The sequence below is a fragment of the Photinus pyralis genome, unplaced genomic scaffold (genome assembly GCF_008802855.1).
Source record: "Photinus pyralis isolate 1611_PpyrPB1 unplaced genomic scaffold, Ppyr1.3 Ppyr1.4_LG10, whole genome shotgun sequence".
Lineage (NCBI taxonomy): Eukaryota > Metazoa > Arthropoda > Insecta > Coleoptera > Lampyridae > Photinus > Photinus pyralis.
Genome location: NW_022170250.1, coordinates 16,871,708 through 16,893,105, shown reverse-complemented (window position 1 = coordinate 16,893,105; position 21,398 = coordinate 16,871,708). Strand labels below are relative to the sequence as shown.

Below are 21,398 nucleotides of genomic sequence, written 5' to 3'. Positions count from 1 at the left end.
TTGTGATTTTCTGATTATACCGTTGGATCAACATAAGGCCGTTTCCGTAGTAGGTGTCACGCAGGTTTAGCTATACCCCCACCTTGAAATTGGAGTACATCGATTGTTCTACACACTTTGTATAAACTTCAAAATATATGGAGCGTTTACCGTTTGCGGTGTAAGAGTCACAGCTGACAGCTAAACTAACCTCACTTTGTGAATAGTGTTAAAATGTACATAAGAAGTTAAAATGCAGCAGCCACTTCTCCATTTCGTCCCCAAACACCACCCACCCTCCAGGTCCGACGTGCAAACCTTCAAGAATTTCATCGACATAACACAGAAACTATTAGTGCTCACGGGTGCCGGAATCTCTACCGAATCCGGTATGTCTCCAACTGTTGATCGTCCTTTTCGGCAACCGTAACTCGTAGGGATCCCGGACTATCGGTCGGAGGGTGTCGGTTTGTACGCCCGTTCGAATCACAAACCCGTGCAGTACAAACAGTTCCTCGACTCCGAGGAGGTACGTCGTCGTTACTGGGCCCGAAATTACGTCGGCTGGGAGCGCTTCTCGAAGGCCCAGCCGAATTTTGCACACGACTGGTTGAAGGAGTGGGAGGTGGACCGTGGTCGGGTTGGTGCAGTTGTTACACAGAACGTGGATGGTCTCCACGGTAAGGCGGGTAGTGCTAACGTTATCGAGCTGCACGGTACTGCGTACAAGGTGATTTGTCTGAGTTGTAACGAGAGCTACAGCAGGCACAGCGTGCAGCGGACGATACAAGAGTTGAATCCGGGGATGCACGAAGCGACTACGATGATTCGACCCGATGGTGACGTCGAGATATCACAAGTATGCCACCAAATTCCTTCCAGACTTCCATACCATACAGTTTCTAATTTCAGGAGAAGATAGCGCAGTTTAAACCCCCCGAATGTCCCCGATGCAGCGGCGTACTCAAGCCAGACATCGTATTCTTCGGCGATAACATACCTAAAAGTCGAGTATCGAGAGTCGAGGCAGCTGTATGCGAAAGCGATGGAGTTTTGGTTTTAGGTTCTAGTTTATCTGTTTATTCGGCCTATCGTATAATACTGCAGGCCGTGGATCTTAAGAAGAAAGTTGCGATTGTTAACATAGGGAGTACACGGGCCGATCATTGTGCTCACTTTAGAATCTCTGCAAGATGTGGAGACATCTTAAGGCAATTGCAGACTGTTCTTTGATGTTAAATGAATTGTAGTTGCATAATTAGTTGTTTGTTGTAATTTTTGTCGTTCATTATTCAATAGTGATGAAGTCGGAAAAAAACACCAATATCAATCACACCAACTGATTTTATCTAGGGACTTTTGAAGCCCTCTAGTGGTTGTGGAATAAAGCTTCCAGTTACACCAGCGATGTCTTCGACTTCGAGCAATAAAAGCAGGCAACTGAGTAGAAGCCTATATTTAAAAAGTGTTAACATTTTATGTGCGAGCACCTAACATAAAAAATATGTACACGTTGAGAGCATAAGCGGCAGATTTGGTTCTAGTAGTGATTCTGGAAATAATTAATATTTCCGGGCATCGGCATCGAGATCCCGCCGATCGGGTAGGGAACATTCGGCGCCGGATTCGGATTAATACCCGGAAAGTAGTTACTGTTAATGTTAACAGGGGGCGCGTTCACGTAGCTCGGTACATTATTCAGAATCGGATCGCTGGACAGAATTTTCGCCATTTTCTCGGCCTTAATCAGTCTCGTGTGCATCACGATTCGTTTCTCGATGAACTCCTCGAGGAATTGGTCGAGCTCTATTTCGTTGGAGAGAAACTGCGACGTGAGCTTATCGGATTCCTCCTCGGTTTCGCTGGCTGCCGTCTGTAGAAGGGCCAGAGCGGTTTCGAGCGACATATCGCCGGTCTTCTCACCTATGGAGAAACGAATTCACGGGGTCAATCTCACGAGGTGGCCAATCTTACGTATCTCGTTCATTTTCTCCTCCACGGTTTTGTAAATCTCTTCACCGTCAGCTGACAGTTTCTCCACGCGTTCCCTCCCTTCGATTAGCGCGGGTTCCCGAGTCAAGTTGAATTCGGATAGCGAGCTGTTGCTTGCCAGTAAAGTTTCCTTTTCCTGTTCAATCTCTTGCAGATAACTCTGGAAAAGGGGGGGTTGGGTGGAGGACATGAATCACCGCAACTAACCTGATTGAGCCCCTGAAGGAGAGATTCGATTTTCTCTTCATTGTTGATGTATTCGTCCAGCTGATCGTTTGTTAAATTCGACAAGGATCCGAGTGCCCTTTTGGAATCCGCTTGGAAAACTGCTAAGGACATTTTTCACTTTGTTTTTGTTTTGTACAGCTGGGGGAAAATTTTTGACGGTTGGCTACAACTTCAGGTTGGTACTTCACAACTGTCGAATCACGAACATACAGTGTGATTGCGTTTAGTGACAGACGTTTGCTATCAGCATCAAGTTATGGAAAACGAACTGGAAGAGCAGTTTATCTTACGTCTCCCCTCCGTAAGTACCTCCTTTTCTACTTCCTTGACATCTTTGTGTAAACATTTCACAACCCCCACCAACTGTGGGTTGTGCAGACTGGAATTCTTTTGCAATTTCGAAATGCAAAACAGAAAACCTCGACTAAAAAAAGTTTACTCTCAAGCCTTCCATTTGCAGAATTTGAAACAACGTTCTGGAATGTACGGCAAAAACATTCCGGTCCTTATTTTTTCAAAATGAGTTGCTCCTTAGTGATTCAAAATTATTCGAATTTTTGTGGGGGTGGTCATGAATTATAAACGGTCTTGGAGATTCCCATCTCGATTGAAACGCTATATTACGAAAGTGTTGTGACCGCACGTCGCAGACTCCGCAATAACGTCGTCTGATTGGTCCACGCAGTCTCACCCGCGTGCGAGCCCGACCTCGAACTTCCGATTCGACCACCTGTAACCGAGGACACCCGAAGAACCGCTTACAGAACAGCCCGAAAATCCATTGTATATATTGTAAATAAATTCATTGGTAACCTAGCATTTTTTTGGCACCGCCCGCTAAAAAAGAGTTGCCCAGAATCAGATATCGTATCAGGAGCACAACGAAGCTAAACGAAGGCGAGGAGTATCAGGAGCGCAAGATTGTAAGAAAAACGCAAATATCTGATACCATACTGAGCTCCTGATACCTCTCCTCTCATATATAAAAAAAGTAAATTGAGTCAAATACCATAGGTACTCATTGCTTTCTAAAACTATGACTCTGAATCGAAAAAAAAGTAATTCGCAGGCGCTCCTGATACATAATCGCTTGGTTTAACAAAACCATCTAGGGGTCAGTAGCCTCAGGAAGCCGTAATTAAGTCTATATAGCGTGATGGTATCAAAAAGGAATTGTTTCCATTATGCGCCCCTAATATCTCTCGTTTTTATTTAGCGTGAGCACGCGTTCTACATAAACTATTATGATCCTTATTCGTTTAATGTGGCTTCCTACTTTTGTGCGCTAATCAGGAGCGCATGTCAGGTAATTTTTGGTTTCCTTATTCATTCCTAGTTGTCCTTTTTCTTACAACTCTGCGCTCCTGATATCCCTTTAGTTCGTCGCGAGGAGTTTCAAATAAGTTTCAACATTCAAGATCCGCAAACGAAAGATTTTCACCACGCACGTATAACAATTTGGTTCAATTTATAGATCATTGCGCTCCTGATACCACTGATTATTCGATAATCTTGTGGAATTGGGCGAACATGATTTTGTTTTTGATTGTTTTTGTATCAGAAGTGCAAGATACCGTAAAACTGCCCAAAAGCTTTTCGTACGAACACGAGGAGTATTAGATGTGCAGTGCATCCTTGCTCCTTCCTAATACCATAACTCTGAATCACAAAGAAATCAAAAATTGACTGGTATGCGCTCCTGATACAGAAACGCTTGTCCTAAGCAAACACAAGAGCTATAAGGACCGCAAGATTAAAAAACCAAGAATAAAAAAACCAAAAGTTGGCCAGAATGCGTTCCTGATACACAAACGCCCACAATTGGATTATTTGTAGCAAGAGCCTACAATTAACAAAACGTTCAGATTTTATGTGCACCTGGTTCCATAAAATGATGTAATAACATGGTGTACCAGGAGCACAAGACGTCGTAAGGTGGTCTAAATTGTTATTCTGTGCGCGGTAAGCGTATGGGAAACTTGAACCTTAATTACAACACATGCTTACCCCAAATTAAAACCAGAGGCATCAGGAGTGCAGCATCGCAAGAGGAAATGTAAACTGAGTCAAATACCAATTTAATCCTTCCTGACACGACAAATCATGAATGGGGCGAGAACCCAAAGTTCACTGACATGGGCTCTTGATACACAAAAGCCCTCACAATTAAAATAAGCAAGACCAGAGAAATAAAAAGATCGCATTTTATAAAGTCCGCTTAGTTTATCAGGAGGCGCTGTACTAAGCTGATCTAAGTCGTTACAATGAAATGTGGAAGTTAAAATGCAAAAGAAATGTACCAGGGGCACAGGATTATAAGAAAAAACGTAACTTCTTCACGCCTACCTGTTATCACAAGCCGGGAATAGAGTAGAAAACCAAGAATAGGCTGACATTAAGTTCTGATACAGAAACGATCACAATTAAGTTACTTGTATCAAGAGCGCAGTCGTAAAAAAGTAGCTAAAACCTGCAGCATTTCATGTTCGCTTAATTATATAAAATCAACCAAGGAGCCCTAAGCTCGTTTGTGTACGAAAGTTAACTGAAACCCGTGCGCGCGGTAAACGGAAACGAGAAGTATCAGGAGCGCCAGAAAAACCGTATACTGAGTCACTCCCTGCTGACATTAAAAACCAAAACGCGAGATTGACACAACGTCTTATTACTAAACGATCACCATGTTAAATATATGTATCAGGAGCGCAGAATTAAAAAGCAACTTAAAGCAAATGCCTGCACGTTTCATACTCGTACTACCAGAAGCTTTGTGTATTTGCTGTTTTAGTGCTCAATTTACGTTTTTTTACAATCATGCGCTCCTGATACCTCTTGCCTTCGCTTAGTGCTTGCACACATTTCGTTCTGTCATTCTTCTCGCATAGTAGATAATTTTATGCAACCAGGCGAACAGGAAATGCAGTAGGTGGCACCATGGATTAGTTGACGACTTTTTGTGGGGTAAGGTAGTAGTATGTCTTTACTGTACAGAAACAAGCCAAAACCGTCCGTAAGGCGCTACTTAAGGGAAAGAAAAAGAAGTTCAAAAATGTGCTTTCCATTTCGCTCGACAACGACAAGGAGATACGCACGGGCGAGGTGAGGGTGAAGACGGAGACACTTCAGGCGAAAATGGTCAACCTCCCTTGCGTAATCGACTCGAATACCACGACCGATAAGACCTACATCTTCAAGACGGCGAATATTTCGCAGATGTTGGTCTGCGAGAAAACGCCGACGGAGGGCTCTTCGTCCCAACACCCGCACGGCTTGGCGCCGCCCTTAAAGAACGTGAGGAAGCAGAGGTTTCGGAAGGTGTTGCATAACAAGGAAAATATCGAGGAGGTCGTCGAGCTGGAGAGGGAGCTGCTTCTGCTACTGAGGGCCGACAGTGAAGCGGTATGGATAACTTTAAGCGGCACTTGCCTAATCTTCCGTTATTGTAGTGTTCCACTCGGTTTGAGATACGGTACGAAGACCAGCCTCCCATCGTGAACGGTACGGTTCTGACATCATCACAAAGTTTTAATGCACTGCTTACAGAACGTGTCCTCTTTGGGGAGCCCATAAGTGATTCAGGTGGATCCAGCGAATCTTCCGAAGAGGTGGACAACGTGCAATAATTGAGCAAAATGTATAGGTATTTATTTATTGTATCCAGAGAATTCTGTTGTAAATAAAGTTGTAAGCACACAATGCGAGATCCAGAGGATCGAGAATGTGAGAAAGGTTGACGGAATCAAAGATAGGGAGTGTAGCAGATGGCCGCTTTCAAAAAGTATGGTTTTGAGTTTGTATTTTGGTAAACATAGGGAAATTTCCACATACATATACCGCTTCATAGCGAACATGAACGAAAGTATGTCAGGAAATTAAAGCCGATAACACGGTGCTCATTTTGAGATAAGCATTGGGGATATTTTAGACAAGAGACGAGGCTAGCCTTTCATATAGTTCGTAATAGTTCATTTATACATGATAAAATTTACGCGAGGCGACATTTTCGAATTGGAGACGCGATCGGTTAAAAGCAAGTTTATCAAAGTTAAGTGACACATTTGGGCAGCGCTTTTTGTGAAAAATCACATGTTGTATACAAAGGTGTTGGGCGTGAAATTTGAAGACAATTAATTGATACCTTTATTTTTTGTTTGGCATTCATCCGAACATACCGGGACCATATTTCTAAGTGAATTCATCTTTCCAAAGAGAGATAAGATCAATTCGTTACCAGAAGGGATTATTACCTACGTCAATTACTGTAATCTGTTTGGTTTGAAGAAATTTTGATATTCCTAAAGAAATCGACCTGCGAGAAATATTGACAGAAACAGATTTTGTATGGTATTTATTGATAAAAATGAATTTTTTGTTTCATTGATTGAAAATTTTGCGTTTACTTTCAGTAATACTGTTCCTTTGGGTGGATTAAAAGCATTGAGAAGGGGTTGTATGCGTGGTAAAGATAAAATATGAAATTTAGCATGGACATATCACGAGATAAGGAAACAAATTGTTGGCACGTCCATTTTGTTTTGATTAGAAGAACCTACCATCAAAATTTCGATCAAATTGCTCCACAAATATGGCCCAAAAAATGTATTTTCGATGAGCAATAAGGTTTTTCGATGGCGCACAAACTTCAGTATTGTTAAAGAAATAAAAATTTATTTTTTATCATATTTATACATTTCAGGTCTGAGTAATGTTGTGTTTAGCCTTTTTCTTTGAAATCTTCTTGTCTAAATCGCCCATGCTTTTCCGCCGTTTGTGCTCCTTTTGTACACCGTTCACTTTTGGCACACCATCACCCAACTCGCTATCCTCCTCGGCGTTGTCATCAACGTTAGGCTGAAGCGTCGCAAAAGATAAGTTCCCGATACCTTTCGACATACCTTCGATCCGTCTGGTTTTCGCCTCCTTCCTCTGCTTTCCAAGCTTGACCGTCGGCGACTTTTGTCGCTCGTCGTCCAACTCCTGTCGGCTGAACTTGACGATGTTCTCGCTCATTTTGACGACGTGGGGGATGTGCATCGCCTTGCACAGTTGGCTATAGACACTCTTGCCGTCCTTCGATAGCGGCACGTGCGAGCGAAATTCGCGCACTTTTTCCCCGATCGCCGCCCAATCGACATCCGTATTTCGGTCGGGATGCAAAAAGATCGCCCTGAGCAAACCGAAGAGGTTGCAGACGAACTTCTCGCGCATCGCCTTCTCTTGGGGATTCGCGCAGAAGTCGCCCAGTATTCGACGGACCTCGTCCAGAAATCGTCGCTCCTCTTCGCCGAGTGCCTCACGATAGTTCGCGTGCACGCGGCGGTTCTTGTAGAAGATCTGCAGAAGCTCGAGCGCTTGGTTGCGTCTGAACGGTCGTATTTCCTCGTTGAAGACGAAGTTGAGGAGGCGAGGCACGAACTTGAGGCAGCCGTCCCAGTTCATCTGGAAAATCGACTTGAAGAGGAAATAGGGCGTGAGGCAGTCGCGCTGGTTGAAGTAGGTGTCGATGGCCTTCTCCAAAATTTGGCCGATCGCGCGTTCGCACTTGCGCCTCAATTTGGGGGGGAGGGTGTCGTTCTGAGCGCACTTGATCACGTACACGCAGCAGTTGGCGATCTCGTCCGACATCTCCTGGACGAGCATTGCGTTTTTCGTGCCCTTTTCGAGTAAGCTGTCGAGGAAGTTGGCGAGAGTTGTCTCGGTTATGCCGTCGACCGAGCCGAATTTCTTCAAATTGGCCAGCTTGCGTATGCAGTGCCGTGTGCGCGCCAGTAGCGGTTTCTGGTGCTCGTCTTTGATGGCGAACTGAAGCATCTGGAGGAGAGGCAGCATCATCTCCAGGCAGCTGAGCATCGCCGGTTCCGAATCCAGGTAGATCTCGAGCAAGTCCATGACGCGTACCCTGAAGTGCGTCAACGTTTCGTCTTGCTTGCTCTGCTTCTTGCTTTTGCCGCGATTCGGCTTGAACTGCCTGAATGCGTCGGCCAGGGCCGTATCCAGTCGCTCTGCGTCGTCCTCGGTCATGTCATCCAAGTCTACACTCTCCTCGTCCGTTTGATAGCCATTATTTCCTAAAGCCTCGCGAACGGCGGTCCTCAACCGATCGTTAACCGTCTCGTTCTCCTCCTCCGGGTCGCTTCCAGGCCCGTCGCTTTCTTCCGACTCGGACTCAGATTCGTCCTCCTGCGACAGCGGATTCGTGTCGCTGTTCGGGTCCAGGACTGACAATATCTGGTGCATACTCGAAGCCGTCATATACTTACACAAGTAGGGGAACACCGAGCCGACGATGTTGCGCAAGAGCAGCGAGTTGTGCGAGAGCAAGTTCAGGAAGAGATCCACGACTACGTCAATCCAATCGGGATCGTCCGCGTCCTTTTGCTTGTGCGAGACGCGCTCATAGCACATGAACAGTTCGTTTAGCGACGACACCGCCAGCTCCTTTTCGTTGAACAGCTGAAGCCCCATGTGGAGAAAGAGCACGCGAAACACCAAAGCGCACTCGTTCTTCACCTTTTTCCCGATCACCTCGTGCACCTTCCCAAACTGAACCAGTTCGTCTTCCTCGAGCGGGTTCCTCAAGCTCTCCAATTCCGTCTGTAAATACCCGAGGAGTTCGCCCAACACCGAAACCACCTCATCGAGTTTGTTCGACTTCAACAGGTCTAACGCTCGAAAGAAGGTCTCCTTAACGTTTCCGGCCAACTCAATGCCGACATTCGTGTGCTTATTCAAAATGGCGACGTCCATAAGCAACTGAAACTTCTTCACCTTCCATCCCGTTTCGGACTGCACGGCGGGGTGCCCGAGCAACTTGGTGAGCAACTGCGCGGCGTAGATGCGTTCGGAATTGAGCCACGCCTCCGTCCGATCCTCCCCGATCACCTTCTCCTTCTTCATGACCAAGACGTCACGGTACAAACCGCCGAGCTTCTTCACGCTCTCCTTATCCAGCACGCGCACGATCTTCTGCACATTCTTCGACTTGGTCAGGTGCTCGAACATGAACGAGCCCGGGTAGAAGATCAATTTCTTGATCACCTTCAGCTTGGTCTTCACCTCGACGCCCTCCCGCTGCAGCGACCTGCAGAGCGCGTCGAAGAGGGTCGCGATCTCGTTCTGAAACTCGTCGTCCTTCGTGTTGGCCCGATTCGTCCGGTAGTGTTGGAGTAGCTGTCGTACGAACTTGTCGGAGAGCAGCGCGGGAATCTTGGCCGGGTCTTGGCAGTGAGAGAGGAGGGCGCGGATCAGATGCGAGGCGGCCATTAACTTGAGACGGTTGAATCGGTCCAGTTGTCGGTCGAGTTCGGCGACGAAGTTTACGTCGTTGCCGGTGGAGGCGAGCTCCTCGCCGAGAAGGGGGTACAGGTAGTGCTTTAGGGCGGACGTTGATGGAGGATTCTGAAAAGACAAGAGAGTAGTCAACGAGATGAACAAAAAAACATAATAAAGATATTGAGAATTGTGGAAAACTGGAGAGTTTTTAAGGATCTTGAAGGCCCTGGAAGTATTTAAGGATATGAAACGCTCCTGAAGGCTTTTTTCCTAAAGTTCTCCCGAAAACCTTTTAAGGCCTTTGCAGAGTCAATGGATCTCAAAGGCCCTGAAAACCTAAAGATCTGGAGACGTGCATATTTGACGACTTGAAGGTCAGAATGCACGCAGATCCAAAAGTTTAAAGGTTCAAAAAATTGAAGGCACAAACCTGAGCCCATGAGCGAAGGGGCCTGGGGGGGGGGGGGAGGGGGGGGGGGGTAAAAATTAATTTTATCTCTCATTGCATTCTAATTAAAGGTCTCAACGAAAGGAACAGTTTCCTACCAACTACTGCCCTTCTGTCCTCTTATCAAAGTACGGAGTGGAGGGAGAGGGGAGGGGAGAGAGGAGTGGAACTAGTTTTATCCTTCATGGTACTCTAATGAAAGGTCTCAACGAAAGGAATTAATTTCTACCAACCATAGCCCTCCTTCTCGACCTCTTATCGTGATCGGGTATATTCCCTTATACCTCAAGAACGGATTGTCGGAAGAGGGTACTCACAAAGAGCGATTGAAACGTCTGCAAGAAATATATCCATAGGTGATGTCAAAACAAAAGCTATTTCGGTTAAAAAATGCGCTTTATCTGCACAAGACCTGTGCACAAAACCTTTTAAGGCCTTTGCAGAGTCAATGGATCTCAAAGGCTCTTTTGTAGATTTGAAGTCTCATGTGATTTCTTGAGCCTTCTTAAATGACTGTAAAGGGTGTCTTGAAAACATGTAAGCTTGAAGGCCTTGGAAATTATTTAAGATCATTGAAAACCTTCCGAGATTTCAAGGTCTGTTAATGCCCTTTCATATCTTTGAAGGTCTGAAAATCTAAAGATCTGGAGACGTGCATATTTGACGACTTGAAGGTCGGAATGCACGCAGATCCAAAAATTTAAAGGTTCAAAAAATTGAAGGCACAAACCTGGAGTGTCAAGTGTGCTTAAAGCCTTGAAGGCATGAAATCCATTAAATTGAAGACCTAAAAGACTTTGATTACCCACTCCTTCGGCAATGACCCCTTTTATAGCGCATTTTTTAAGAATTAAAAAAAATGTGCTATTGTTTGCGTCCGTCCGTCCGGACTACTTCTAGGGGAATGGTCCTAGGAGTCCTGGAATGTTTTGCAGTAGGTAGCCTATACCTTGAAGGTGTGCCAGGCGACCATTAAATTTCGCTGCCTAAAAGGGGGACCCCCCCCCCCCCACGAATTATTTCCTGAGATGCTGTTTTTGAAAGTAAAACGTGCGTAACTTACGACAACCAATTGGTCTCAGATTTTGCAAACGCATGCCTTTAATGGTGCCAAGTTAAACTTTACAAAATGGGGGGAGGGGAAGGGGTAAACACATATTCTAACCTTCATGGTATTCTAATGAAAGGTCTCATCGAAATAAATTGGTTTGTACAAACTAGAACTTTCCCGTGCGACTCTTTTTCGAGATCAGTGTGCGACGGGGTCTTGATGGGGGGGGGGGGGGGGGTTAAAAATTAATTTTATCTCTCAGTGTATTCTAATTAAAGGTCTCAACGAAAGGAACCCTTTTTTTACAAACTACTACCCTTCTTTTTATCCTCTTATCAAAGTACGGGGAGGAGGGGGAGGGGAAGTGGAACTAGTTTTATCCTTCATGGTACTCTAATGAAAGGTCTCGACGAAAGGAACCGCTTTCTACCAACTACTGCTCTTCTTTCTGCCCTCTTATAAAAGTACGGGCTAGAGGGGGGGGGGGGGGGGGTTGGAACTAGTTTTATCCTTCATTGTACTCTAATGAAAGGTCTCAACGAAAGGAATTAATTTCTACCAACCATAGCCCTCCACCTCCACCTGTTATCGTGATCGGGTATATTCCCTTATACCTCAAGAACGGATTGTCGAAAGAGAGTACTCAAAAAGGGCGACTGAAACGTCTGCAAGAAATATATCCATTGGTGATGTCCAACGAGTACTACTATACGTTGCCGTCGAGCTTCAGTGTTAAGAACGAGGCCTTTTTCATGCCGATGACTTTTTTTTTGTTGGAACCAGTTCAACGAGTACCACGGCACGGCGAAATAGGCACAAATTAGATTACTATCGTGCTGTCGAGCTTCAATGTCAAGAACAAGGTCATTTTTGTGCCGAACTATGATCCCTTATTTTGATTGAAAGTGCACTCAAGCAAAAAAAGTACCAACATTTCCAATCCCGAGCGAGCTGAAGTCCAGTTCGGCACAAATAAGGCTACTACCGTGTCGCCGAACTTCGATGCCATTTTTTTGTGCCGAACTCGCCTGCGGCTCGCTCGGCAATGAGCCCCTTGTTTGGTTGGGACGTTAGTCCAGCACAAACACATTCAATGCTGAGCCAACTTACTGAAGGCGAGTTCGGCACAAATTAAACTACAATCGTGCCGTCGTGCTTCAGTGTCAAGAACTGTGCTTATTTCGTGCCGTACTCGTTTGCGACTCGCTCCGCAATGACACCTATTTTTTGCCGGAGGCGCATTCAAGTAAAATGATTACCAAAACGGTTAATGCTGAAAGAGGCGAAAGCGAGTTCGGCACAAATCGGACTATTTATCGTGCCGCCGAACTCGCCTGCAGCTCGCTCGGCAATGACCCTCTTCTTTGGTCGGAAGTACAAGTTAGGCGAGTACAACAAATTTCAATGCCGAGCGAGCTGAAGGCGAGTACTACAATCGTACCGTCGTGCTTCAGTGTCAAGAACTGTGCTTATTTCGTGCCGTACTCGTTTGCGGTCCGCTCCGCAATGACCCCCTTTTTTTTGTTAAAAGTGTATTCAAGTTCAACGAGTGCCAAAACATTCAAATGCCGAGCGATTCGAAGGCGAGTTCGCCATAAATCAGATTACTATCGTGCTGCCCATTTTCGGTGCCAAGAACGAGGTCTTTTGTGACCTCTTTTTTTGATTGGAAGTTCGATTGAAGTGAAACGAGAGCGCCCAAGGCGAGTTCGACACAAATCAGGGTATACTACCGTGACGTCGAGCTTCTGTGTCAAGAACGAGGCCTATTATGTGCCGAGCGAGCTGAATGCGAGTTCAGAAGAAGTTCTAAAAGAGAACCTTGAGACGTCTTCACAAACGACCTCTCGGTCTTCCAAGTAAACGTCCTGCAACCTTCACGCCTTAGGATCATCAAGTCAGGGTCTAGAAACCACAGACCTTCTAAGGTTTGAAAGGACCTTCAAAGGCAAAAAATGTGTAAAAATTAAGATTGTTTAATGAATAATATATACAGGGTGTTACTTTATTTGAAAAAAAAACGGAACCGAAGTATCACGTATAGAATTGCTTGATAAACTTCAATGCAACACCGTTGGTCCATCCGAATCCTGTCTGCACGCTGTACTCTCCGCCGCCGCCGTACTGTCCCGGCACCGCCGCATCGTATTTCTCGAACATATCGCCCGCCGTCGTGAAACCCAAAATGTTGGCGTCCACCCACCTGTGCGCCAGCTGATTGGCGAGCGAGCGTGCCCTAACGTCGCCGGTCGACCTCAAACCGTTAATGGCGATGTCCTGTAGCGGCGGCCAGGCGTTCGGAAGGTCCCACTGCTCCCCCGAGTTCAGCACCGAGGTCGGTACGCCGCCCAGGTACCCTAAAATGCCCTCCCGTTCCAAATAGCTGACGGTAGCATTGGCCAGCTGCGGCGCACGCTTCGATTCATAGCACCGCGACCAAAGCGGCGCGAGATTGCTACCGTAAAAGTACCTCCTCTGCTTCAGCGATTGCGAGTCCAGGTCGTACCAGGTGCCGTCGTACCGATTCCAAAACGCCACGTGAACCGCCCTCCTCCATTCCGTGTACTTCGCTTTCCAAAAGGCGGAATTGTCCATGTCGCCTATGGCGAGGTACATTTGGGCGATATCCCGAAACGCGCCGCAGAGGTACGCGTTTAGGTCCACGGGGATGGCGCGGCTCGTCATTATAGAGGAAAGATTCGCGTTGTTGCCGCCGTCCTCGTCGAAGAACCACCTAGACGAGAAATCCCACCCAGATTCGGCCCCGCTCTTAAGATCGACGTAGACTTGCTCAACTCCCTTCGCGGTGGCGTAGTCCTCCCGGTACGATTCCGGTCTTGGTCCTGAAGCTGGTACGGAGTAGCGGGCCAGAGTGAGATTGCAACCCCCAACATTGACGGGCACGGTGCGCTTGTCCAACCAAAAGCGCAACTCCTTGGCGATGTTGTGGATGTGCTTACGCACCCATGTGGTGTTCGAGGTGGCGGTGAAATAGCGGTGGGCCATCGCCGTCAGCAGGGGAGGCTGCGAACGGTTGAGGTAGTAGATTCGGCCACCGTTCGGCATAAACCCGTACTTTTCGACGATGAAAATGAAGTTCTCGATCATTCCACGAGCCGTATCGAACATCTCGCTGATCAGCAACCCCTCGAGGATCCAGTACGAGTCCCAGTAGTAAAACTCGCGAAAACGTCCTCCGGGTATAACGAAACCATTGGGCACCGGAATCAGACTGTAACGGTCCAAGTTCGCGCTTACCTCCTCCTTGATCTTCACGGCGAGCAACGGCCACCGACTGGTCAAGTTCTTCGCGAACTCCCTTACGGTTACGTTGCGGATCCTCATCAGGAACGCGGGATTTTCGACGTGATCCGTTGGCGTCCACTTGTCCAGCTCGTTACCGTCGGCGAAGTTGTCGTCGACAAACTTGGCGATCTCCACCTTGCTCGGTTGGTTGTTGGTCGCGTTCATCAAGGTACGAAAGTTAGTCCAGGTCTCTTCGGGAGAGTGCAGCAATTTTTTGTCGACGAAAGTTTTGCTGTCCTCGTAAATGCGGGCCATTTGGACCGTGTGCAGCAACTCGCCGTGACAGTAGATGTCACTGTCGCACGGAGGCGGTAGAGGCTCGCTGCAGGCGCTCGTCGCGCAAAGCACTATTGCAATCGCCAGAGCAAGCATTGCAATGGAGAGTGAAGGGACACAATTTCGCGCGCGATTTTATATTGCCAGTACCTCTCCAAAACTGTTGTCAACTGTATGGATTAGCCACGAGTAGGGTCTAATCTAAATTACTTACTTCAAGTGACGATTGTTTGTGTAAGTGATAAGAGATAAACAGAACTACCGAAAAAAATGTCGAAATCAACGCCGCAGAAGTCAAGGTCCCGAAATTCTTGCACAATGAACATTTTTATAGGTCGCCACGCACGAATTGAATTAAATTATAATGCGTGAACGATTAAAGAAAAATCGTAGTTACGCTTCAGAACGCTTTGCGGTCATTAAGAGCAATTAATTCATTGCATCATCACCAGATGCCACCACCAAGCGATCTTGTTGATAGCTGTTGCACTCGATACTGTTCGCTTTCATTAGAAACACGTATGAAATTTAATAAGACGTTTGAAAACCCACTCGTCGATGTAACACCACTGTAAATGATCAGTCATGGGAAAATAGACCATAGTCGCCATCAATTAGCGAAAACCCGAAGTCTCTAGATGGCCCAGGCGCCGAGATCTAGATGGAACAGACGAGCAAAACCTGAAAAATGTTATTTAAGTTTTTGAAATGGCCGCTAGGGGGCGTAACTGCAATCTGGAATCTAAAAAAGTGATGTTTTTATGAATTCCGCTATATTAACCTAACAAAAAATGTCCGGTCTTTGAACTTGACGATAATCTGAACAATTTTTATTTGACAATTTTTCCTGTATCTCTAAAAATGAAATGGGGGGGGGGGGGGTATTTAAAGGTTTCCGTAAAGAACACCCTGTATCTTCGAAACGGCTGATCCGATTTAAACAAACTCGGGTTAGTTCAAATACTATTTGAAGTTTTGTTAGTTTCACATATCACCGCTTGAGGGCTTTTTTCGACATTCGACAGAAATGGTACATTTTCTCAAAAAAATTAAATGCATTGGTTCGATTTTTTTCATGACAAAGTGGCTAAATGATGCCTAAACAAGTTCGCGAAAACATCATCTCGATATCTTGAGATATATATACAGTGTGTCCCAGATCGGGTGGGATTGCATGGGTAACTTTGTTATTATTAAGGATAGAGTTATATATATTATAGTTATAGATGCTTATTTAAAATTTCCTGTTGGAAATTCAAAATGTCGCATAGGTTCGACGTAAATTCAAAAATACTAAAATTGGTCATTTCCTTGAATGTCTTATATCATCGAAAGTATAAGAGATACAAAAAAAGTTTTATATAAAAGTTACTGTCTTTGATACGTTTAATTTAGAATTGATGTCAAAAAAATTCAAGATGGCTACTTTTGAGGAACATTTACCAACTTCCTAAAGTTAAATAGGCGCCATATGGGATTTTTAGATTACTTGATAGATTTTTTAATTCTCTTTTCAACGAGCCATCATAACATAAGATTGAAAATAAGTATATCAACGGTTTTTATATTTTAATTAAGTAGGCTGTGATGAATTAAAAAAAACAAAACAAAATCTATTCGAGGCAACAAAACAATGAAAATAATTACATCAGAGGTTTAAAAAAATGTACAGTACATTAAATTATAAAGGTAAGTACTTAATTAAAAAATAAAAGTAAAGTGGAAGTAGCTACCACTACAATAATAATAATAATCATCAATGGCAACACGTTGCCTAAACTAAACTGTCTTGAAGTGTGTTTCACAAATAATGGCCAGTATTTTAAACATCTGGTGTAATTACTTTCATTGTTTTGTTGCCTCGAATAGATTTTGTTTTGTTTTTTTTTATTCGTCACAGACTACTTGATTAAAATACAAAAACCGTTAATATAACTGGTATCTTATTTTCAATCTTATGTTATAATAGCTCGTTGAAAAGACAATTAAAAAATCTATCAAGTAATCTAAAAATCCAATATGGCGCCCATTTAACTTTAGGAAGTTGGTACATGTTCCTCAAAAGTGGCCATTTTGAATTTTTTTTTGACATCAATTCTAAATTAAGCGTATCAAAGACAGTCACTTTTATATAAAACTTTTTTGTATATCTCTTATACTTTCGATGATATAAGACATTCAAGGAAATGACCAATTTTAGTTTTTTTGAATTTACGTCGAAGCTATGCGACATTTTGAATTTCCATAAGGAAATTTTAAATAAGCATCCAAAACTGCAAAACATTGCCCATTTAACCAATTCTCTATCTTTAATAATAACAAAGTTACCCATGCAATTCCACCCGATTTGGGACACACTGTATATATATATTTTTTTATATCGTGATGGCCAGCATTTCGAGCCTTTACGGCGGTATTAAAAGCTTCCTTTTTTAAACCGATCCACCTTAGGGCAACAAATTATATAAGAAAAATAATTCCGGAAAAATTAGCTTAAAAAAATAAAATTTTGAGGATATAAAATTTTCTTTGGCCTAAATTTTAGGTTAGGAACGAGATATCGAGATGCGCTTTTCGCGAGCTTGTTTAGCTACTTTTTCATGAAAAAAAATCAAACCAACTCATTTAATTTTTTTTAGAAAATTATCCATTTCTGTCGGAATGTCGAAAAAAGCCCTCAAGCGGCGATATGTGAAACTAACAAAACTTCAAATATTATAATATTTGTAGCTGAAGAATAACTCTTTTCAATTAACCCGAGTTTGTTAAAATCGGCTCAGTCGTTTCGAAGATACAGGGAGTTCTTTACGGAAACCTTTGAATACCCCCCACCACTTCATTTTTAGAGATACAGGAAAAATAGTCAAACAAAAAAGGTTCAGATTATCGTCAACGTCAAAGACCGGACATTTTTTAGTTAGGTTAATAAGGCGGAATTCACAGAAAAATCACTTTTTTATATTCCAGATTGCAGTTACGCCCCCTAGCGGCCATTGCAGAAACTTACAAATATTTTTTAGGTTTTTCTCGTGGCCGTTTTAGTAATAAATTTTACCGCAAGCCTCTACGATGGACAGGTTCCCAGATACAGTACCTGGCATTCTTATTTGGCCACCCTGTACTGCGTGAGCACCGTATACTTGATTTCATCTATGAGAATTTGGTGCTTTTGTTTTTTCCACACCCCCGACAATATAGCTGCCGTGTTGTTGCTTAATTTTGTTTTTTGAATTCTGCCGACTGATCTCTGGTTACCTTAAAAATGTAATGACACCACAAAATGGGTTCTTAAACGGCGAGCAACCCTTGGACTTTGAACGACAACTAACCTTTGGACTTTGAGCGGCGACCAACCTTTGAACTTTGCACAACGAGCAACCTTGTCTTGTAATCGCCGAGTCAAGTTCAAACTAACTTTCCAAGGTCATTATTTCAAAGATAAATATCGTCCCGGACGGACGACCTAACGAGGTCTTGATCTACAGCTCACTTTGGCACTCTTGGACAAAGGGAGAAGTTTAGGGGCCAACAACTGATCGAACAAGGCTTTAACTCATTTTTCAAAATCACTAGAAAGGGAAATTAATCGCGGTGAATGACCGAACAGACTTTCACCTTGACTTACTCTGTAAGGTCACAGCCAAGCGCCTAACGGCCTTTGAACTTCACCCTAACCTATGCAGCACAGCAAAAAATGGTGTCATTAATCTATGCTAACCTTGAAAGCGAATGCCCTTGAGCTTGACTTGCTTTCCAGGTGACAGGCGACCTTTGAACTTAAATTAAAAAATGTCTAAAATGTGTACAGCAAAGCAAAAAATAGTTTGAGTCTCTACTAAGGTTCTTGTCTAAGGCAAGATACCATGATTGTACCAAAACTTACCAGAACAATATAGCAAATTGCCTCCAAATTTGTTTCGCACAATATCTCGGTAGTACCGATAGCTTTCTGCAAGATGGCGCCCTTCAAAACCGCCGGAAAGTGCCTACGCGTAAGCAGCAGCAAGTACAACGTATCGTGAGTCTGACCGGACCACGGCTTCACGACCTCCTGACTTATCAAATACCAGAACTGCCCGAATTGGCCCTCGTCGCTCTAAAAAGGTCGATCGCAAAATTGAGTGCGCTCGGCGATCTCGACTTACCGTCGTAATTAACTCGCTCAGAAACTTGACGGAAGCGAGCGATAAATAACTGCGGCTCCTACCGGCATTCACGAGCATGCGCAGCGCGTGGTCGCACTCCTCCTTCGAGCCGTCGAAAATTCGGTTCGATCGTATCAACGCGCCGCAGGCGAGAATTTGACCCGTGTAAATTTCGGCGGCCTCCTGCACCCAAACAACCAACGTTAAACCCGGCGATTACCGCATTTAGCGACTTACGCTCTTACTACTGCCGCCTTCGGTTTGTAAATTCTGCCGCACGCATTCCAAGACCTCCCGCAGGGACAGGTGAGGGAACAGGCGTAGAAGTCCGACTAGTGTCGAGTAAAAACCGGCGCGCGATGACGCTTTCGAGCCGCCCAAGCCTCGGATTATCCTCTTGAGCGCGTATTTAATCTCCGCCGTGTCCTGCAATGGGGGTTTAGAGGGCAACGGGTGCATCGGACGAGTCTCACCTTATCTCGGCTCGATTTGTACAGATACTGCAGCAGAAGGGAGCCGTTTTTGATACGTTTCGCTTCATTCTCGTTGGAAATGTGAGTAAAATGATCCAATACCGATTTTCTGAGCTTTCGTGTTACAGTTTCAGCGCCAGCATGCTCTTCCACTGCCATGCTTATGACAACATAACCTAAAAATTGCCCTCGGTGTTCTTTCACATATGATTTGCGGGTGACGTATGTAAATAAGGGATGTAATTTAGGGTAGTTTCCTTTCAGTCGGGTCCCAAAACAATGATTTTTGTAGAATTTCAAGTTTCTGGGCTCTATTGTATTTTTTCAAAAATTCAAACGGTGTTTACTAATACGTAAAGGTGTAGTTATTGGTTAACTAGGTTCGTGTCTATTGTATCGCTCTTGCGACACACCCAACAGGGTGACACAAAAGACGGCTAGCAAATCACATTCAAACAATAGGGAAGGCTTTATTTATCGCCAGAATTAGGGGTTTATCCTCTAACGCGTAACGATGTCGTTACACAGCGATTATCGTTCGGCAACGACTTGTTATTTACTATTCTGTATGACATTTAAATAACATAATAACAGTGAGACGGAATAGAGCTGTCGTTCAAGGTCAAATCGTTACTACATATATGATATCGTTTGTTAACGACAATATACAGAATAGACCCCTTAATTCTATTCTCGTTGACTTATTTTGCTCAAAATGTTTTTAGCCAAAGTTTCCAACTCCAAAAACCGTAGACCAGTCATAGAAGGCCTTAAAGTGAATTTAGATGCTCTTGCACCTGGTAAAGGGCACAAAAAGCTGTTAAAAACACGTGTAGTTCCTTAAAGATTCTTTTAAAGTACTCTTAAAAGCTCTTAAAAACTGAAGGAAAGCTCAAAAACTCATGAAAATGTGTGAAAGCCCTCCCTCACTGCTATTAAGGACTCTTGAAGATTTCATAAAACTCCAGAAGGGCCTTGGCCTTTAAAATCAACTCTTTATTGGTCTTAGAAAATGTTTAAAGGCTCTTGGAAACCGTTGCAACCGTTTAAACACTTTCGAAGTACCCTATGACTTAAAAATCGTAAAAACCTTTACCATTTCTTGAGACAGTTTCAGAGCACTTAAGAGTATTTAAGAATGCTTCAGGGTGTTTTACATTTTAAACGCCGTTAAGGTCCTGAGTCAACTTTCAAACACGTTCTAAAATACTATGCGATCAAAAATGAGTTGTTGTCGAGTCACCTTTGGAATTTTTGTTTACATGAAAAATCGTACTTAACTTGAACTTCCAAAGGCAACTTGACAGCAACTCATTTTTGATCTCCCGTTATTCTACAATCTTTAAAATTGTAACTTCTTTAGTTCTTTTAGTTTTTAAGTGCTTTCAGTGGGCGTCAAGAGTCTTCAAGAGTCATCAAAGATAGTTTTTTGAAATCTTCTTGAGGCACCATGAATTGTTTTGGGAATTACATTCATTCACTACTCTAATCCTCTCCGATCTTTCACGACCAGCAAGGACAGATGCTCTTTTCGAGATTTCGATGCACTTCCCTGGGACATTCAAAAAGCATAGAAAACCCTTCAACCCTCTGTCTATCTTGATAACACCCTTCTGAAATATGTCCAAGGTCTCATGAAGATGCTGTTCTAGAATGTAGCGGGGGTTGCAGACAAAGACGTTAAATTCTGGGAGCCTGTAAGAGGATGTGATGTTGTGGAGATGGTAGAATCATTAATAGAAGACAAGAACTGGGAGTAAATAGGGAATAGAACATCGAGTGCATACATATAGAATTGTGAAGAGGAATATCAGAAAAGGAAGAGCAACAGGAATCATAGTAACAGGGGCAAAAAGGAGTAAATTTGAGGCAGTAATGAAAGAGGAGGAAGGCATACAGGAATGACAAGTGGAATTGGAGGAGAAGAAAATGAGAGTGATAACTATATACAACAGAGAAGGAATGAAAAAGAGAAATATGGTCAATGGAGGCGTGGCTAACATTGGCGAAAGATTTAAACGCTGGAACAGGGAATAAAGGAAAATGAGAAGAGATGGGAAGAGGAACACTAGAGACAAAAAGAGAGAAATGTAGTGGATTAGTGTCAGCAAACAGAGGATGGGAAAAATTTAAACGTAAATATATGGAGGGAGATGGAGACGGGCAATACTCATACACGGGAGAAGAAAAGGGAGGTCGGTAATTGATTAGGTACGTACTAGTAAACC

General features: G+C 44.0%; 5 protein-coding genes across 5 annotated transcripts; 2 read left to right on the top strand and 3 right to left on the bottom strand.

Annotated features, from left to right (window-relative positions):
* Nucleotides 1-152: 152 nt before the first annotated feature.
* LOC116161133 (NAD-dependent protein deacylase Sirt4) lies at nucleotides 153-1,384 on the top strand. Its single transcript, XM_031474369.1, has 3 exons — nucleotides 153-368; nucleotides 417-838; nucleotides 892-1,384. Exons 1-3 carry the CDS (start codon nucleotides 233-235, stop codon nucleotides 1,210-1,212), a joined length of 879 nt encoding a protein of 292 aa, XP_031330229.1. The 5' UTR covers nucleotides 153-232; the 3' UTR covers nucleotides 1,213-1,384.
* Nucleotides 1,385-1,419: 35 nt separating this feature from the next.
* Nucleotides 1,420-2,368, bottom strand: LOC116161134 (vacuolar protein sorting-associated protein 37A). The gene is made up of 3 exons (XM_031474370.1): nucleotides 2,179-2,368; nucleotides 1,954-2,131; nucleotides 1,420-1,902 (listed from the first exon to the last, which is right to left on the bottom strand). Exons 1-3 carry the CDS (start codon nucleotides 2,308-2,310, stop codon nucleotides 1,520-1,522), a joined length of 693 nt encoding a protein of 230 aa, XP_031330230.1. The 5' UTR covers nucleotides 2,311-2,368; the 3' UTR covers nucleotides 1,420-1,519.
* Nucleotides 2,369-2,384: 16 nt separating this feature from the next.
* LOC116161135 (transcription initiation factor TFIID subunit 7-like) lies at nucleotides 2,385-5,861 on the top strand. The gene is made up of 4 exons (XM_031474372.1): nucleotides 2,385-2,500; nucleotides 5,191-5,598; nucleotides 5,646-5,697; nucleotides 5,743-5,861. Exons 1-4 carry the CDS (start codon nucleotides 2,456-2,458, stop codon nucleotides 5,820-5,822), a joined length of 585 nt encoding a protein of 194 aa, XP_031330232.1. The 5' UTR covers nucleotides 2,385-2,455; the 3' UTR covers nucleotides 5,823-5,861.
* A 986-nt stretch (nucleotides 5,862-6,847) lies between these two features.
* On the bottom strand, nucleotides 6,848-19,529 carry LOC116161127 (myb-binding protein 1A). The gene is made up of 5 exons (XM_031474361.1): nucleotides 19,171-19,529; nucleotides 18,935-19,123; nucleotides 18,698-18,880; nucleotides 18,436-18,648; nucleotides 6,848-9,597 (listed from the first exon to the last, which is right to left on the bottom strand). Exons 1-5 carry the CDS (start codon nucleotides 19,327-19,329, stop codon nucleotides 6,892-6,894), a joined length of 3,450 nt encoding a protein of 1,149 aa, XP_031330221.1. The 5' UTR covers nucleotides 19,330-19,529; the 3' UTR covers nucleotides 6,848-6,891.
* On the bottom strand, nucleotides 12,931-14,951 carry LOC116161130 (trehalase-like). The gene has a single exon (XM_031474367.1). The coding sequence runs from the start codon at nucleotides 14,646-14,648 to the stop codon at nucleotides 13,005-13,007; it is 1,644 nt and encodes a 547-aa protein (XP_031330227.1). The 5' UTR covers nucleotides 14,649-14,951; the 3' UTR covers nucleotides 12,931-13,004.
* Nucleotides 19,530-21,398: the final 1,869 nt, after the last annotated feature.

Coding starts and splice junctions, on each gene's coding strand:
- LOC116161133 (XM_031474369.1), top strand. CDS start 233: ATGCAGCAGCCACTTCTCCATTTCGTCCCCAAACACCACCCACCCTCC. Junction 369..416: donor CGGAATCTCTACCGAATCCG/GTATGTCTCCAA, acceptor CGTAACTCGTAG/GGATCCCGGACTATCGGTCG. Junction 839..891: donor GTGACGTCGAGATATCACAA/GTATGCCACCAA, acceptor TTCTAATTTCAG/GAGAAGATAGCGCAGTTTAA.
- LOC116161134 (XM_031474370.1), bottom strand. CDS start 2,310: ATGTCCTTAGCAGTTTTCCAAGCGGATTCCAAAAGGGCACTCGGATCC. Junction 2,132..2,178: donor TCCTTCAGGGGCTCAATCAG/GTTAGTTGCGGT, acceptor CCCCTTTTCCAG/AGTTATCTGCAAGAGATTGA. Junction 1,903..1,953: donor GGAGAAAATGAACGAGATAC/GTAAGATTGGCC, acceptor GTTTCTCCATAG/GTGAGAAGACCGGCGATATG.
- LOC116161135 (XM_031474372.1), top strand. CDS start 2,456: ATGGAAAACGAACTGGAAGAGCAGTTTATCTTACGTCTCCCCTCC. Junction 2,501..5,190: donor TTATCTTACGTCTCCCCTCC/GTAAGTACCTCC, acceptor TTTACTGTACAG/AAACAAGCCAAAACCGTCCG. Junction 5,599..5,645: donor TGAGGGCCGACAGTGAAGCG/GTATGGATAACT, acceptor CCGTTATTGTAG/TGTTCCACTCGGTTTGAGAT.
- LOC116161130 (XM_031474367.1), bottom strand. CDS start 14,648: ATGCTTGCTCTGGCGATTGCAATAGTGCTTTGCGCGACGAGCGCCTGC.
- LOC116161127 (XM_031474361.1), bottom strand. CDS start 19,329: ATGGCAGTGGAAGAGCATGCTGGCGCTGAAACTGTAACACGAAAGCTC. Junction 18,649..18,697: donor TGAGCGAGTTAATTACGACG/GTAAGTCGAGAT, acceptor CGACCTTTTTAG/AGCGACGAGGGCCAATTCGG. Junction 9,598..18,435: donor CAATTTGCTATATTGTTCTG/GTAAGTTTTGGT, acceptor TTGTCTTTTCAG/AATCCTCCATCAACGTCCGC.